Source organism: Barbus barbus (genome assembly GCF_936440315.1).
Source record: "Barbus barbus genome assembly, chromosome: 49".
Taxonomy (NCBI): Eukaryota; Metazoa; Chordata; class Actinopteri; order Cypriniformes; family Cyprinidae; genus Barbus; species Barbus barbus.
The window spans coordinates 18,577,231-18,593,462 of record NC_136727.1 but is presented as its reverse complement, the minus strand read 5'-3'; the positions used below and the strand labels follow the sequence as shown (position 1 = coordinate 18,593,462).

Genomic DNA, 16,232 nt, shown 5'->3' with positions numbered 1-16,232 from the left:
TTGATCAAACTCGCCTGTTTGTAACTTTCTAGTGATCCTAAAGACCTTCATTATCTTGTTCAGGTGTGTTTGATAATGGCTGGAGCTAAACTCTGCAGGAAAAAGTGGTCCTCGAGTGCATGTAAACCTCGAGGTTAAAGCATTACAATGAGAAATGCAGATGCAGAAGTGCCCAAAATGAGTTCATCTCAGTTTTGTCCCGTTGAAATGGTGATGCCAAAGTTTGTAATTCTTTGCTAAGATATTGCGGTGGGTTGAATTTTTATAAAACAGCTTTTAGTTTCATAACAGTTTTTGTGCTGTTGAACTCTCTCAAATTATCAGTGAGGTTTGATTAAAGCTGCGCTATTTCCTCGCTAAACCTACAAAAATAACATATAGGTAGAGCTGGGTAGATTACTTACAAATTGTAATCCGTCACATATTCCAGATTACAAGACCAAAATGTTAGTTAATAATGTAATCCATTGCATTACACATTTTAGGTAATATAATCAGACTAGTTTTAGATTACTTATGACTTTTTCACATTGATTTAAATAGGACAATCTTGTACCATATTACATAAAAATACAAAGAGTAAGAAAATATATTCTATTCGTTGTTATTAACAACATGAAGTACATTAAACATTATATTACATCAAAGTGACCCGCCTATCTCAATCCGAGTAGCCATCTTCAAGAATCGCCTAAAACACATTATTTGACCCTCTAACTCTATTCTAATTCTATTATAAAAATATTTTAGACTTGCACTCTATTCATTGACTACCTGCTTATTTTGTTAAAATAGTGTTTTTGCTCAATGTTATTTGAAACAGGAAAATGTTTCTGCGTTGGCCGGGAATCGAACCCGGGTCAACTGCTTGGAAGGCAGCTATGCTCACCACTATACCACCAACGCCTGCTCACTAGAGCGCGCTACAGAGCTTCACAATAGCACCAACACCAAAATATATATAACATAATATATAAACGTATAACATGAAATACCTCGCTCTTTTTGCCGAAATTAGTTGTGTTGAATTCAAAATATGTGTTTTAGCCGGCGGACGTTTGGGAATGTCAAACAAACGATTGATTTGTCAGGTTAATCAGTTAAATCTATCTATTTCAATGATTGATGCCTGATATTACTCACAAAAACAGTTCTCCAGCATTCACACACCTTTCTGTGTTTCTTCATTACACCAGTAGTGAGTCTGAATCATTCATTCACTGAACCGATTCCTTCGAACACCTGATTGATTCATTCCGGAAAATACCTGGAAATATTAAGAAAACAGTGTGTTTTTCGAGCTCATAGTCTGAAGTGTGTTAAATAAAGACGACATACAGGACCAGGAATAGAAATCACTTATCTAATAAAACATTTCTTATATAACGATTAATTGAAGAAACAATGATTATTACGCAAGTTGTTAACTGAGTAACTGTATAAATAAAACAAAAATACCGCCAACCTTAGTAAAATAATGTAATATAAGTATATATACTTCAGAGGTTTATTATATATATATATTATAGAAACGCTGCATACATGCTGCGCATGCGCGCTACACATCACGTGCGTATCGGAGATGTGGACGTCATGACGCAAGACTCCGGAGCGAGAGAGGGGTTTCTAGCATGATCGAGCATAATAAATAACGACCCGAGTTCAGCCGAGCACCCTGGAGCGAAGGTGAGTTATAAATCACCTGCAGAGATCTCTCACAGAGAAAGACAGTCCTTTATTGATTAAGACGCTCGCGCGGGAGCAGGTTTATTAGTAAACACACGACTTGTCTGGTATTTGTTGTGTAGTACGCTATAAAGTATGCAGTTTTTTCTGCCATGTTGTTTTGCATGTTTGTGTTGACAGTTAACCAGGCTGTGACCAGCAACAGATTAGTTTACATGATACAGTTACTGACCTGTGTTTACGAGAAGACAGCTGTTTATCATCACTGTCACATAAATGACGGATTCCTTCCCGAAAATAACTCCATGTGCTGTGATTCAGTTAAAGGTCAGGGGTCAGTTGCAAATACAGAGACTAGTAAACACTCATCTGACCAACTACAGACAAAAGACACATCTATCTATCTATCCATCTATCCATCTATCCGTCTATCAGTCTATCTGTCTATCTGTCTATCTGTCTGTCTGTCTGTCTGTCAGTCTGTCCATCTATCTATCTATCTATCTATCTATCTATCTGTCTATCTGTCTGTCTGTCTGTCTGTCCGTCTATCCGTCTATCTATCTATCTATCTATCTATCTATCTATCTATCTATCTATCTATCTATCTATCTATCTATCTATCTATCTATCTATCTATCTGTCTGTCTGTCTGTCTGTCTGTCTGTCTGTCTGTCTATCTATCTATCTATCTATCTATCTATCTATCTACAAACCCGATTCCAAAAAAGTTGGGACACTGTACAAATTGTGAATAAAAACAGAATGCAATGATGTGGAAGTTTCAAATTTCAATATTTTATTCAGAATACAACATAGATGACATATCAAATGTTTAAACTGAGAAAATGTATCATTTTAAGGGAAAAATAAGTATATTTTAAATTTCATGGCATCAACACATCTCAAAAAAGTTGGGACAAGGCCATGTTTACCACTGTGTGGCATCTAGGGGTCGACCGATATGTGTTTTTCTGGGCCGATGCCGTTACCGATTATTACAGACCAAGTAGACCGATAACCGATATATTGAACCGATATATATGTCTGGTGTAAAAATTAAAATGAATGTCAAAATTAAGAATAACAAGGGCTCTGACAAAAACGGCCTTCCCTAGTGTTGGTTGCACTTCTTACTCTTGTCTTCCTCCATGCATCCATCTACAATAAGGGTAATATACAAAGAGAGAGTTAAAAGTGGGGCCACTGCATGCTTCATGATTAAGCCTATGAATACTAAATACTACAGCTAAACAGCTTGGGGAAATGTAAGTATTTGGCTTCAATAATTTACATGTTAGAAATGTATGTGTAATAGCATAACCTCTCATAATTCTTCATTAATTATTTTCGGTTGACTAAATCATAACCTACAAGAGGTGACTATTCAATTCATCATCTAATGCACATCAGTTGATTAATTTAAAAAGCGCAATGTATATAATACGTGTAAATAATTTAATTGTCTTCATAGCTCCATTGTAGAAGTTGTGAAGAAGACCGCAACTATTTTAATGAAACTATAACACTAGTAGCCTGTTATAGGCACACTTGGTTCAATAGCCTATTGAAATGTCCCAATTTCCGTCATCCTAATCTTGGCCTATGTGACAGTATCTTAGTCTTGGCCTATGTGACAGTAATTTCCATTAGTTTTCATTTACAGAGCAGTGCAAATGAAGGCATAAAACATTAATTTAATTTATCTTTTAATCAAATGAGAGTTGAACTCTATTTTTTGGCAAACAAATGGGTTTACTATTAAAATTAAAACATGTAAGAAATAGCGTATTGTGTGATTGTTCTTTTAAACAAAAGTTGTAATAATTGTAGTAGCATTAGTAATAAACCGAACTTTTATTTTGACGGGTTGCCATAAGGACCTCTTAAGTTTCTGTAGCCTATTTATGATATGACGATCGTTTTACTCAAACGAAACAGTCAAATGCTCATGAAGTAACTCTCAGAGCAGTTCTGGGGATGATGTTCATGTATTTATGTCCTCATTTAGTGACATGGCAGATGCGGAATACACCGCGAGCGTCGCGCACTCCAGTGTGTGTGTGTGTGTGTGTGTGTGTGTGTGTCAAAACCGCGCGTCTGTGCCTTTCACATATACAGAGACACGCCGAACATGCAGAATTCATATTTAAATAGTCTTTTAGCAGCTTAATGTTTACAGATAGTCCATATCATGAGTCGATTTAAGTGTACTGACCTACTTTTGATTAATTCATCCAAACTTTGACTAATTCCGTGACTCCGCGTTATACAGTAAATTCCATTTATATGACTGGATTCCGCGATTCCCCCTGCGTTTCCCCCATCTCGGAAACCATAATTAGATAATATTGAGGTTTTTACAACTTCAGTGTAGTGGATTGTAATTTATTGCAACTTGAGCAACGTCTGCTGCTGCCTTTGAGAGAGAACTGATGCGCTGATGAAGCAGCACCAGTTAGCAAGCGCTTTCGGTGTGAGAGCGCCTTTAGTCTTCCACGTTGATTGGTCGGACTCCTGACTCTCAACAAATCAGATGCGCGGTGGGCGGAGACTGCTCTAGGCCACAGAGTGGTGAGTTCCGACAGGCTGCATCAGAGCCAAATAGCGCGTTTCATAATTAAATAATTTTATCGGCACATCGGTTTTGAAAATGACCGATGCCGATTATTATAAAAATGCTTAATATCGGTGCCAATAATCGGCCAGGTCGATAATCGGTCGACCCCTAGTGGCATCCCCTCTTCTTTTTATAACAGTCTGCAAACGTCTGGGGACTGAGGAGACAAGTTGCTCAAGTTTAGGAATAGGAATGTTGTCCCATTCTTGTCTAATACAGGCTTCTAGTTGCTCAACTGTCTTAGGTCTTCTTTGTCGCATCTTCCTCTTTATGATGCGCCAAATGTTTTCTATGGGTGAAAGATCTGGACTGCAGGCTGGCCATTTCAGTACCCGGATCCTCCTTCTACGCAGCCATGATGTTGTAATTGATGCAGTATGTGGTCTGGCATTGTCATGTTGGAAAATGCAAGGTCTTCCCTGAAAGAGACAACGTCTGGATGGGAGCATATGTTGTTCTAGAACTTGGATATATCTTTCAGCATTGATGGTGCCTTTCCAGATGTGTAAGCTGCCCATGCCACACGCACTCATGCAACCCCATACCATCAGAGATGCAGGCTTCTGAACTGAGCGCTGATAACAACTTGGGTTGTCCTTGTCCTCTTTAGTCCGGATGACATGGCGTCCCAATTTTCCAAAAAGAACTTCAAATTTTGATTCGTCTGACCACAGAACAGTTTTCCACTTTGCCACAGTCCATTTTAAATAAGCCTTGGCCCAGAGAAAACGCCTGCGCTTCTGGATCATGTTTAGATATGGCTTCTTTTTTGACCTATAGAGTTTCAGCCGGCAACGGCGAATGGCACGGTGGATTGTGTTCACCGACAATGTTTTCTGGAAGTATTCCTGAGCCCATGTTGTGATTTCCATTACAGTACCATTCCTGTATGTGATGCAGTGCCGTCTAAGGGCCCGAAGATCACGGGCATCCAGTATGGTTTTCCGGCCTTGACCCTTACGCACAGAGATTGTTCCAGATTCTCTGAATCTTTGGATGATATTATGCACTGTAGATGATGATAACTTCAAACTCTTTGCAATTTTTCTCTGAGAAACTCCTTTCTGATATTGCTCCACTATTTTTCGCCGCAGCATTGGGGGAATTGGTCATCCTCTTGCCATCTTGACTTCTGAGAGACACTGCCACTCTGAGAGGCTCTTTTTATACCCAATCATGTTGCCAATTGACCTAATAAGTTGCAAATTGGTCCTCAAGCTGTTCCTTAAATGTACATTTAACTTTTCCGGCCTCTTATTGCTACCTGTCCCAACTTTTTTGGAATGTGTAGCTCTCATGAAATCCAAAATGAGCCAATATTTGGCATGACATTTCAAAATGTCTCACTTTCAACATTTGATATGTTATCTATATTCTATTGTGAATAAAATATAAGTTATGAGATTTGTAAATGATTGCATTCCTTTTTTATTCGTAATTTGTACAGTGTCCCAACTTTTTTGGAATCGGGTTTGTATCTATCTATCTATCTACATTTACATTTATTCATTTAGCTGACACTGTTATCCAAAGCGACTTACAATTGCTATATATGTCAGAGGTCGCACGCCTCTGGAGCAACTAGGGGTTAAGTGTCTTGCTCAGGGACACATTGGTGTCTCACAGTGGATTCGAACCCGGGTCTCTCACACCAAAGGCATGTGTCTTATCCACTGCGCCATCACCACCCCATTCACCCTATCTATCTATCTATCTATCTATCTATCTATCTATCTATCTATCTATCTATCTATCTATCTATCTATCTATCTATCTGTCTGTCTGTCTGTCTGTCTGTCTGTCTGTCTGTCTGTCTGTCTGTCTGTCTGTCTGTCTGTCTGTCTGTCTGTCTACCTATCTACCTGTCTATCTATCTATCTATCTATCTATCTATCTATCTATCTATCTATCTATCTATCTATCTATCTATCTATCTATCTATCTGTCTACCTGTCTATCTATCTATCTATCTATCTATCTATCTATCTATCTATCTATCTATCTATCTATCTATCTATCTGTCTATCTATCTGTCTGTCTGTCTGTCTGTCTGTCTGTCTGTCTGTCTACCTATCTGTCTGTCTATCTATCTATCTGTCTATCTGTCTATCTGTCTATCTGTCTATCTGTCTGTCTGTCTGTCTGTCTGTCTACCTATCTACCTACCTATCTATCTATCTATCTATCTATCTATCTATCTATCTATCTATCTATCTATCTATCTATCTATCTATCTATCTATCTATCTATCTATCTATCTATCTATCTATCTATCTATCTATCTATCTATCTATCCAATTTTATGTAATGTATGACCCGTGTTTAAAATCAGTGGCTGGCTGCATAAACTGCTTAGACTAGTGTTACAAGTCTTTTCTTTAAGACTGGTTGTAACTTTTTCAAGTTTGTTAAATGAAAAAATAAACTGGTTTATGCAGACGGATAACAAGTGAGGTTATATTAACATTTAAGTCTAGTCTAAGCAGTTTATGTGACCAGCCAGTGTCAGGTTATGGGTTCAAACCCCAAAAACCCTGGTGCGTTAACTAACAACACTGTTTCGATAAACTCGAACTAACCTGTAATAAGACATTGTAAGATCTGCACATTTAGTTTGTTTTAATAAGTGTAATGTATACGTAGCCAAAACCCTTTATGAGGATGTTTAAAAATATTAAAGATGATTTTGAATTAATATTTGCAAAGACATCATTTTAAAATGCATATTTTTTTATTTAAAATATATATAAAAAAATATTTTTTCAGGATTCCTTGATTAATATAAAGTTCAAATGAATCCTAATTATTTTAAATAGAAATATGTTGCAATGTTATAAATGTTTATGAATTATATACATTTTGTATATAAATAGAAATAAACTGTCAGGTTTGATCAATTTAATGCATATTTGTTGAATTAAAGTATTATTTCTCACCTTTTGAATCACCGTTAATAAAGCTGTGGTTCATGAAAATGTACTTCATAAATATAATGTTTTAAAAAATCCTTAAAATGGCCCTTCAACAGGCTTTATTTTCTAAAAAAAATTAATTATAAGGTTAATTATGTGTATTAGTTAATAATAAACAGTCTCATCCCGCAGGACAGTGGATTGGTATGTTGCCTGATAAAGATGGACCCAATGGAGGCGGAGGGGTCCTGGATGGCCCCGGGACAGAAGACCCTTCAGTGACGCTCTTTAGAGAATACCTGCGGCTGAAGACGGTCCACCCCGAGCCCGACTACGGTACCTCAGAGACCCTCTCACCCTGTCCTGCTGTAAATAGGACTGCAATTTCTCCTTCTAGATTTATGACTCGGGTTAACCTTTGGCCAGGAGTACATGTTAACCCCTACAACGTCTAGAAATGGTGTCTAGGTTGGCAGTTTACTAGTTTTAAGACTAATTTACCCTGAAAGGTGTTGTAATGTATTACCAATGACATTCATCCAAAGTCCATTAGTTGATCTTTGATCAAGTGAGGTGATTACTTAATACAGTAAACTAGGAGTAGGTTAATCACTGTTTTTATGCAAATTTAACCTTAGTTGTTTGTTACGGTTTAGAATCAATCTATGCAGAAATGCAGATGAGTATTGAAGGCATACTGTACTGAACAAAACCTCAAAGTATCATCAAGTTAAGTTTACCACAGGCTTCATTTTACTCACAAATTGAAAAAACCCATTATAAAACCCCATAGTAACCAGCAGTGAATTAGTCCTCTGGGTTCTGCCGTCATACCTGAACCGCTCCATTCCAGCCATTGCAGATATTTTGTTTTTACAGCAGAATTATGTTCTAGTAAATTTAGTGATGCAACGCTTACATATTTAGTCGTGCATATATTATAAATTGCACATAGCTGGTGCTACCCGGTCCTGGTCTTTCCTGCAAACATCCCCAGAATAAAGGATGCAAATGGAGATTAAAGAGTGTTTAGTTCAGTGGAATAATTCATGACATATAGTTCATTAATTTGGATGAACAGATCGGAAAACTGTAGTGTCTGGTGTCTTTTTCACATTGGATTACATTCACATTATTCAGTTACATTACAATTACATTATTCTACAGACGGATATTAACAGAAAACAACTTTTGTCTCTGAAACTGAGGGGTAAGGATTATGTGAAACACAGCCTTTGGTTATCACAAATGAAAAGTTGCTGACTATCATGTCTGGGATCAGTAAAGTAAATCTGCTTCTGTCGATCACTCATTGTCAGATGCTGCTTTAAGGTTCCTGGAACGGATAGCAGCGGAGCTGGCTTTACCCTTGAAGAAAGTGGAGGTATTGATACTCTCTGCTGGATCTGTCTAACTCTAACCATGTTTTTCATCATCATATCCATGTTAATTTAAAGCTGTCCCTCAGGTGTGTCCGGGTCGAGTCATTGCGATCATCACGTGGGTCGGCAGCCAGCCGGAGCTGAAGTCTGTGGTGCTAAACTCACACACTGATGTGGTTCCGGTTTATGAGGTAGCGCATCAATCACTGTACAGATCACACAGCATGGATCAGATCTCACTCAAAAACCCTGTGTCTGTCTGCTTCAGGAACACTGGAAACATGATCCATTTGCTGCTGTTAAAGATGAGCATGGCAACATCTACGGCAGAGGATCTCAGGATATGAAATGTGTCACGATACAGTGAGTTCCTGAGATCTGTAAAAGTACTAAGACTAAAGTCTGAAACCCAAAGATATATTCTTTCTAAAATTAACACTCGACCATGCCTTCCTAAAACGCCTCATTCAAACACGCCCCCACATGTCTACGTCACGATGTGGGAAGATTTGCAAAACACCGCCCAAATGTATACGCAAAGAAAGAAGGTGCAACGTTTATTCTCGCTGTAGTATTGTTGCCGCCGCCATGTTGTGGAGACGCTGTGTGTTTCCAAATATGATAATGAGCGTGACATTTCCGTCACACGCTTGAGGTTTTCAGCCAATCACAATGCACTGGATAGCTGGCCAATCAGAGCACACCGTGCGTTTCAGAAGGATGAGCTTTGTAAAAATCAACACGTTTCAGAAAGGAGGGGCAGAGAGGAGCAACAATAATGTATAGTATGTGTAAAATGTGTTTTTGAACCTTAAACTGCATAAACGCATTGCATTACACCAAATACACAAAATAATGTTCTTTTTAGCAACGTCATGTGAAACTTTTGACCTGGTAAGCCAGTGTTGTCGTAGTATTACTGGGGTACTACTATAGTTACAGCTAAAGTGTATATTTTTATAAATTGTGGTCAAAATCATGAACGTTTTGAGATGACGTAAGAACATTAGCTTGAGTATTATAGTCAAATATTTTCTAACATCAGGTTTGGTTGGGCACGAACAAACATAAGAAAAGAATGGTAATTGATCTAAATTGGATATGGAGTTTGCTTGTGTATTGAAGTTTTGTTTTCTCTGCAGGTATATTGAAGCCATTCGAAGATTGAAGGCGGCTGGGAAGAGATTTTCTCGCACTATCCATTTAACATTTGTCCCAGGTTAGACCTCACTAACATGCTCTAAAATTTTAAATAGTCCACTTGTAATGTTATCAAGATTTTTACATCAACATCATAATTTAGAAGCAATAGGCTATTTTCTGTCCTGTTTTAACCCCCCTCATTAGAACGGTCTGTTTGAATAGGCGTGGAGGATTGGAGACTCGGAAATAAACAGTCACTGCTATGATTGGCTGATAGTGGTGTATGTTTGACAGTGTGCATTCCTCATAAAATGAACGCTGCTGTGATTTAGGCTAAAAACGCATAACTCAATACAGATAACGCAATAGTGATCACGTAAAGAAAACAGTTGAGTTGTGACATTACTGTCAGATCCTCAGTTTCAGTGAAAATATGTGACTAGAAACACAATCTAAATTGATTTTAGAACCGATCGTTCAACCGATTATTGCATTGAATTCTGTTAGTTTCACGAACACAAGCAGAACAAATTTGTGATTATCATTTATAAATAAATACTTATGTATACTGTCAATGTAATTTCATCCAGTACAGTTATTTTTTTATTTTTTTTTTATCTTACCTTATTTTTCCTCTAAGAGTGGCTGTAGCTATTTGTAAATATAATGTGTGGCTTCTGTTCTCATCCGCTTCCAGCTATTTTGAGCTTTATAAAACATTTTGCTGCATGATATTGCACACTGGTGTTTCTTAACATATTATAAACACACTGGTTTTACCGTTTACTGCATTTTGTTATTCTTCTCGTTATTTCACTACAGTGACTAATGAACCATCTCACACATCCATTGGTGCTTTTGTTTCCGTTATGATCAGTTCTGCAATAAAAGCCACTTTGCCTACAAATTTATGGCATTTTAATGTTTTTGACAGATGAGGAGGTCGGTGGTCACAAAGGAATGGAGACATTTGTGAAGCACCCTGAATTTCAAAAGCTGAACATTGGTTTTGCCCTTGATGAAGGTAAACAAACATGTAGATTTAGTCATCTAGTTGTTGAAGTTGCTTTAGTATTCTCAGGTTTTCTCAGAATTGCAGACTTGATTTTAACAGTGAGGGATAAATTCATTAAAGGTTAAACTGCTTTAGCACCACTCCGAACAGAAAGACACAAACTGTGCTCCCTTGTATTTAAGCTCATCTGTGAAACAGTATACAATACAGTACCGTTCAAGCTTCATAAAAATCAGTTTTTAAAGTTTTTGCCTGTTTTATTTGTTCACAGGTTTGGCAAACCCAACCAATGCTTATACTGTCTTCTACGGAGAAAAGAACCCTTGGTGTGAGTATCACATATGTCAGTAGACACATTTACTCTGTGTGTGTGTGTGTGTGTGTGTTTGTTAGTTAACAAACATGTGCTCTGTCCTGCAGGGATCACAGTCCGCTGTCCAGGAAGTCCAGGTCATGGTTCCAGGTTTGTGGAGAATACAGCAGCAGAGAAACTAGTGAGTGTGTTCAGATTGTAATGTGGCTAAACTTTTATTTTTTTTCTGCAGTACAAATTAATTTGATCAAAAATAAAAACATTTATAATGGTGCAAAAGATTTCCATTTCACATAAATGCCAGTTTTTGAACTTCCAGCATAGAATTCTGAAGTTCGAACCGAATTATTATTATTATTATTATTTTCTTCTTACTTTTTGACTAAGTGTAGATTGTTCTTAAGAAAAATGTTAAGAATTCAAATTCTTGAAAAGAATCTTCTTAAAAATGATCATAAATAACTTAGGAAAGCCCTAGACTTGTCTTAAATCCCAAATAGTAAGAATCATTTAATTAATTTATTGGTTTAATTCAAATTAATTGTTATATTTAAGCATTGCATTAAAACTAGCTACTTTTAGTACATAGTAGGATTATTAATATGGATGTGCATGAGTTTTCTGAAGTGACACACCAATGACTTTTTGCTTAATTCAAAAATTAAGTTACAACTCTACAAAAACGAGTCAGATAGGATGCAATAAAATTTCATTTATATAAATACGATATAATCTTTGGCAGTATTTAGCGCATATGAATGTTCCCATGCACAGGACGTGTTTACTGCAGCAGTGCAGACACACATACACATATGATGAAAATAGTGTGCACGCTTATTATGATTATTAGGGTTATCTGCAGGAAGCGCAAAAAGGAAATCCTTGAAGAGTGAGTTTATCAGTGCGTCTTCAGCCATGTATTCAGAAAAAAATTAAGATGTTCTTAGGAAACATTTTTAAGAACTTAAGAATTTTTCAAGAATTGCAGTTAAGAACATTCTTCCGAACATCGTGGAATTTATCTTAAGAATATTCTTAACTTATTTCTTAAAGGGGTCATCGGATGCAAAACTCACTTTTACATGTGGTCTATTTTTATCCTGTTTCTGATGCATCTGTCTGTGTTGTGTCCACAGCGGCGGGTTATAAACTCCTTCCTGGAGTTCAGAGAGAAGGAGAAACACCGGTGAGCTTCATTCTCAATCTGTATTATAAACATCTGGTTAAAGGAGATGAAATGTGAAAATACACCCGTGTGTGATTTGTAGGCTGGACACCAGTGAGTGTTTTACTCTGGGTGATGTCACCACTGTTAACATGACCATGGTGAACGGGGGCGTGGCTTACAATGTAGTTCCTGCTGAAATGGATGTCAGCTTTGACTTGAGAATCCCGCTCACCGTTAACCTGCAGGTGTGTATCTGGACCATTACATGTGATCTGAACTTGAGTTCAGTTACACCCTCCTCCATTTGCAATCTCTTTTTATTTTATTAAATTATTTGGCTTTCACTACCAATTCTGTTCACTGTACAGGAGTTTGAAGAGAAAATAAAAGCCTGGTGTAAAGAAGCTGGTGAGGATGTGACATATGATTTTGCACAGGTCAGATTTATTTTTACACACCAAACACAATTCCATCTGGCCTGATCTCACATCTGGTCATTTTATGTGTCTGCCAGGAGAATATGTCCATGTACACACTGTAAAGATTCAGGAGTGACACCTGAATACGGGGGTGAATTCTCTAAATTATCATCAGAACTTGCTCTCGAAACTGTGATGACTGACACCATGCTAACTGTAGCATGTGACATCTTCTCACTATTTTTAACTAAAGCAGCGATTTTAACTAAACGACTGTTAACAGAGCCATCATGTTTCGTTTATGTTTGGAAGGCAGCTTCACAGAGTGTGCTCTTGAAGGGTTGTCATGTCCACTTTTTATAATCAACACTTACACATGGGCTTGGCTTGTAAAGGAATCCAGTTTATGGAGTTAATAAAGTAGGCAGCGGCAGGTTGCAATATTTTGGTAGATCTGGCAACTGATTTCTAGCATGCCACACAAAGAGAAGACACAACACTGCTTTTAAAAATGTCATTAATAACTAGTTTGGTTGCTCACACTGTGTATAATTTCTGTAAAGGCTGTTGCCTGCATTTTTTGGGAGTCAATTCAGTTAGGTTTTCACTTTCGTAAATTACTGAACTGTGTGTGTACAAGCACTCAAGACCTGTTTGACCTCATGATTTGGTTTCTGCTCTTCAGAAACACATGGACCAGAATTGCACATCCACAGAGGACAGCGACCCCTGGTGGCACGCGTTTAGCTCTGCCTGCAAAGCCATGTGAGGGAAAAGTAGTTTGTTGTAATGTTTTGTGAGCCTCTAGTTTATATTATACACATGCAGACATGTGACTCTATGCGTCTCATCACAGGAACGTGACTCTGAAAAAGGAAATCTTCCCTGCTGCCACAGACAGCCGCTTCATCAGGGAAGTAAGTCAATTTTACATCTGTCTGCAGAAACAAACCTGAAACATCATCTAAAGAAAATCAAAAATATACAGTCATTTATTTCTGTGATGATAAAGCTGAATTTACTCCAGTCTTCAGTGTCACATGATCCTTCAGAAATCATGAAAATATGCTGATTTGCTGCTCAGGAAACATTTCATGTTAAATGTATAGATATTTAAAATCATACTGACCCTAAATTAGTGTATTTCATTCATTTTGTATGTTATATCCCTCAATAGATGATTTCCTATTAATTTTGTGAATTGTGTTTTTGTAGGAGGGTCTTCCTGCCATTGGTTTCTCTCCGATGAATCTCACTCCCATCCTGCTTCATGATCATAATGAGTATCTGAATGAGCAGGTGTTCCTGCGGGGCATCCAGGTGTACGAGCGTCTGGTCCCGGCTCTGGCCAGTGTGCCACCTCTGAGTGGAGAAGAGTAGAGGATCTCACTCCTCCTCTCCTGCTTCAGTCTCTTACAGCTGCTTCTGCTCCTCGCGGTTCTGAGTAAAGATGCTGATTTCCGCACATTATCCACAAATGTATCTGACATAACACCAAAGAACGGGCTGATCCCATATAATGAAGATCACAGTTATGTTTGCTTTAACTCAGGAGCTGCTTTCTTTCAGTGACGTCTTAGATATGCTTTTAAGTCTTATTTGTTAGCTGATATCCATAATTAGGAGCTGATATGAACTGTTGTTCTAATTCATAAAGTGTAAAATTAAAACACCTAAATTAGGCAGTTTGTGTCTCATATATGAAAAAAGAAAATGATTTCAGAGACTGAAACTGTATAGCTGTGCTTGCCATAGATGCATTATATTTTTTAATACAAATGATTTTGATGCAAACGTAGTTATCTGTACTGAAAATGTGTATGGGTCCTTGATTACTATGAGACTTATATTGCACAATAACTACAATTAGAATGAGTCACATTTCATGTTTTCTGATTTTTGATGTTACCTCAATCTTTTTTTCCTTTTTTTTTTGACAAGTCAGCATTGATGTGGTTGACTGGTGCTACTTTGCACTTCTGATTGAAAAGTTAAGGGGTAATATATATCAAAGCTATCTGAAGTGTTTGTAGCATTATTTTTATTTCATGGAGACTGACTTCAAATAATAAATAGTATAACTTTAAAGGTGATGCGTATTTTTCCCCACTTTCGATGGATGGATAGATAGACAGAATTATCTAATAGATAGATAGATAGATAGATAGATAGATAGATAGGCAGATAGATAGATAGGCAGATAGATCTTCGCAAACAAACAGCCTCAACACTTATTTTATATTGGCATTAACAGGAATAAGGTGTTTTATTTCTGTTTTCAAAAGTTAAAAAATATGGTAATATAACTCTGCATGGGTCATAGGGCAGCTTTGTGAGTACAAACGCACATTAAAACAAATTGAAACCTGCCAATTGTCCAATCCGAGCTCCTGCAGCAACATATTACAATGTGGTTCCCTTTCAAGCGGTCACTCTACGTTGCAAAGCATCGCTGTGGGAACTCCTCCCCTTCTCCAAAACCCTGAAACCTCATAAGATAATGGTAGTTCAGTAAACTGGCTAATTATCGCTTGTTTTAGAGGAAACTTCACTGCATCCGATGGCTGCCGGACCAGCACAAGCACTGCATCGCCTGCCTGGGACTGGTCCGTGCTGAGGCTGCATTCTCTGGGTCTGACTGCATGCACTGAAACATCATGACTGATTTTGTGGTCCAAGGTCACATATGAATTTGCAGATTTTTGTCACCACTTGTACCTGAACTGCTGCTCAAAATCCTGTCAGCTGACTGATTTTCTCCCTATACATCCCAGACAACATGAGGATGTGCTCCAGATACTTAGCAAGGGCTGTATACTGTAGTTATAAGTAATGAGACTGTATTAAAAATAGAATAAAAATTCAAATAAACTTGTTTCTGATAATTTGGATGTTGTTGTTCACTGTTAAGTCTGTGTTATACTGTCAATACCAGATGGGAATCTAAAGCGTCATCAGCCGACTTATTACACTTATATCTTCTTTTTTTTTTTGATAGGTTTGATGTTTATAACTTTTTGAAATAGTTGCATTTTTAACTTGTAGCCAGATTATAATTGCTTCCTTTTGCTTCTCACATTACCAAAGAAAATAATTATATTCTTGACACTGTTAAAATATTCCACTCATATCCTATATGGGGAGCAAGTGAGGAAGAAGTTGACTTGTTACAGAGAGCTGCCTTTATATATTCAGTTAAACAATACTCAGAGTACACCTGTGAGGGGAATAGATTAATGGGTTACATAACTTTAAATAATAAAGCATGAAATTCAATATTAAGGGAAGATTTTAAATCCTTTTATGGTTTGTGTTGGACACAAACTCCTTGTCAGGTGACCCATGAAAGTTAAACAATTACAGCAGGATCTGTTTTGTCACATGAGGACGTAAAAATTAATTGCTGAGATGATTCATAACTCACTCTGTGGATCAACATCTGTATCTGCTTTTAGATGAAACCATGGCCTTTAGAATGAATCTCTGAAGAACATGACACAAAGAAAAAGACAGTCGAGGTGAGAAAACTTGAATTTTTTTACATTTTTAATGTTCAGAAACAATAAATGCATAC

At 37.3% G+C, this 16,232-nt stretch overlaps 1 protein-coding gene across 3 annotated transcripts; it reads left to right on the top strand.

Annotated features, from left to right (window-relative positions):
• Window positions 1–1,560: 1,560 nt before the first annotated feature.
• Window positions 1,561–15,548, top strand: LOC306867224 (aminoacylase-1A-like). 3 transcript variants are annotated; one of them, XM_079412818.1, is made up of 16 exons: window positions 1,579–1,686; window positions 1,867–2,013; window positions 7,411–7,554; window positions 8,538–8,602; window positions 8,687–8,791; window positions 8,869–8,963; window positions 9,743–9,819; window positions 10,678–10,767; window positions 11,030–11,086; window positions 11,179–11,252; window positions 12,208–12,257; window positions 12,340–12,484; window positions 12,608–12,676; window positions 13,344–13,423; window positions 13,515–13,575; window positions 13,874–15,548. In XM_079412818.1, the coding sequence occupies exons 2-16, from the start codon at window positions 1,902–1,904 to the stop codon at window positions 14,036–14,038; spliced, it is 1,389 nt and encodes a 462-aa protein (XP_079268944.1). In that variant the 5' UTR covers window positions 1,579–1,686; window positions 1,867–1,901; the 3' UTR covers window positions 14,039–15,548. The 3 variants fall into 3 exon arrangements, with proteins under 3 accessions (XP_079268945.1, XP_079268946.1, XP_079268944.1); XM_079412819.1 differs by lacking the exon at window positions 1,867–2,013 and having other exon boundaries at window positions 1,561–1,686; XM_079412820.1 differs by lacking the exon at window positions 1,867–2,013 and having other exon boundaries at window positions 1,568–1,686; window positions 7,398–7,554.
• Window positions 15,549–16,232: the final 684 nt, after the last annotated feature.

Excerpts from the sequence above, each read along its gene's own strand:
- LOC306867224 (XM_079412818.1), top strand. The coding sequence starts at position 1,902 with ATGATACAGTTACTGACCTGTGTTTACGAGAAGACAGCTGTTTATCAT. Across the intron at positions 8,792-8,868 it reads ATGTGGTTCCGGTTTATGAG|GAACACTGGAAACATGATCC; the intron begins GTAGCGCATCAA and ends TGTCTGCTTCAG. Across the intron at positions 12,258-12,339 it reads AGAGAGAAGGAGAAACACCG|GCTGGACACCAGTGAGTGTT; the intron begins GTGAGCTTCATT and ends TGTGATTTGTAG.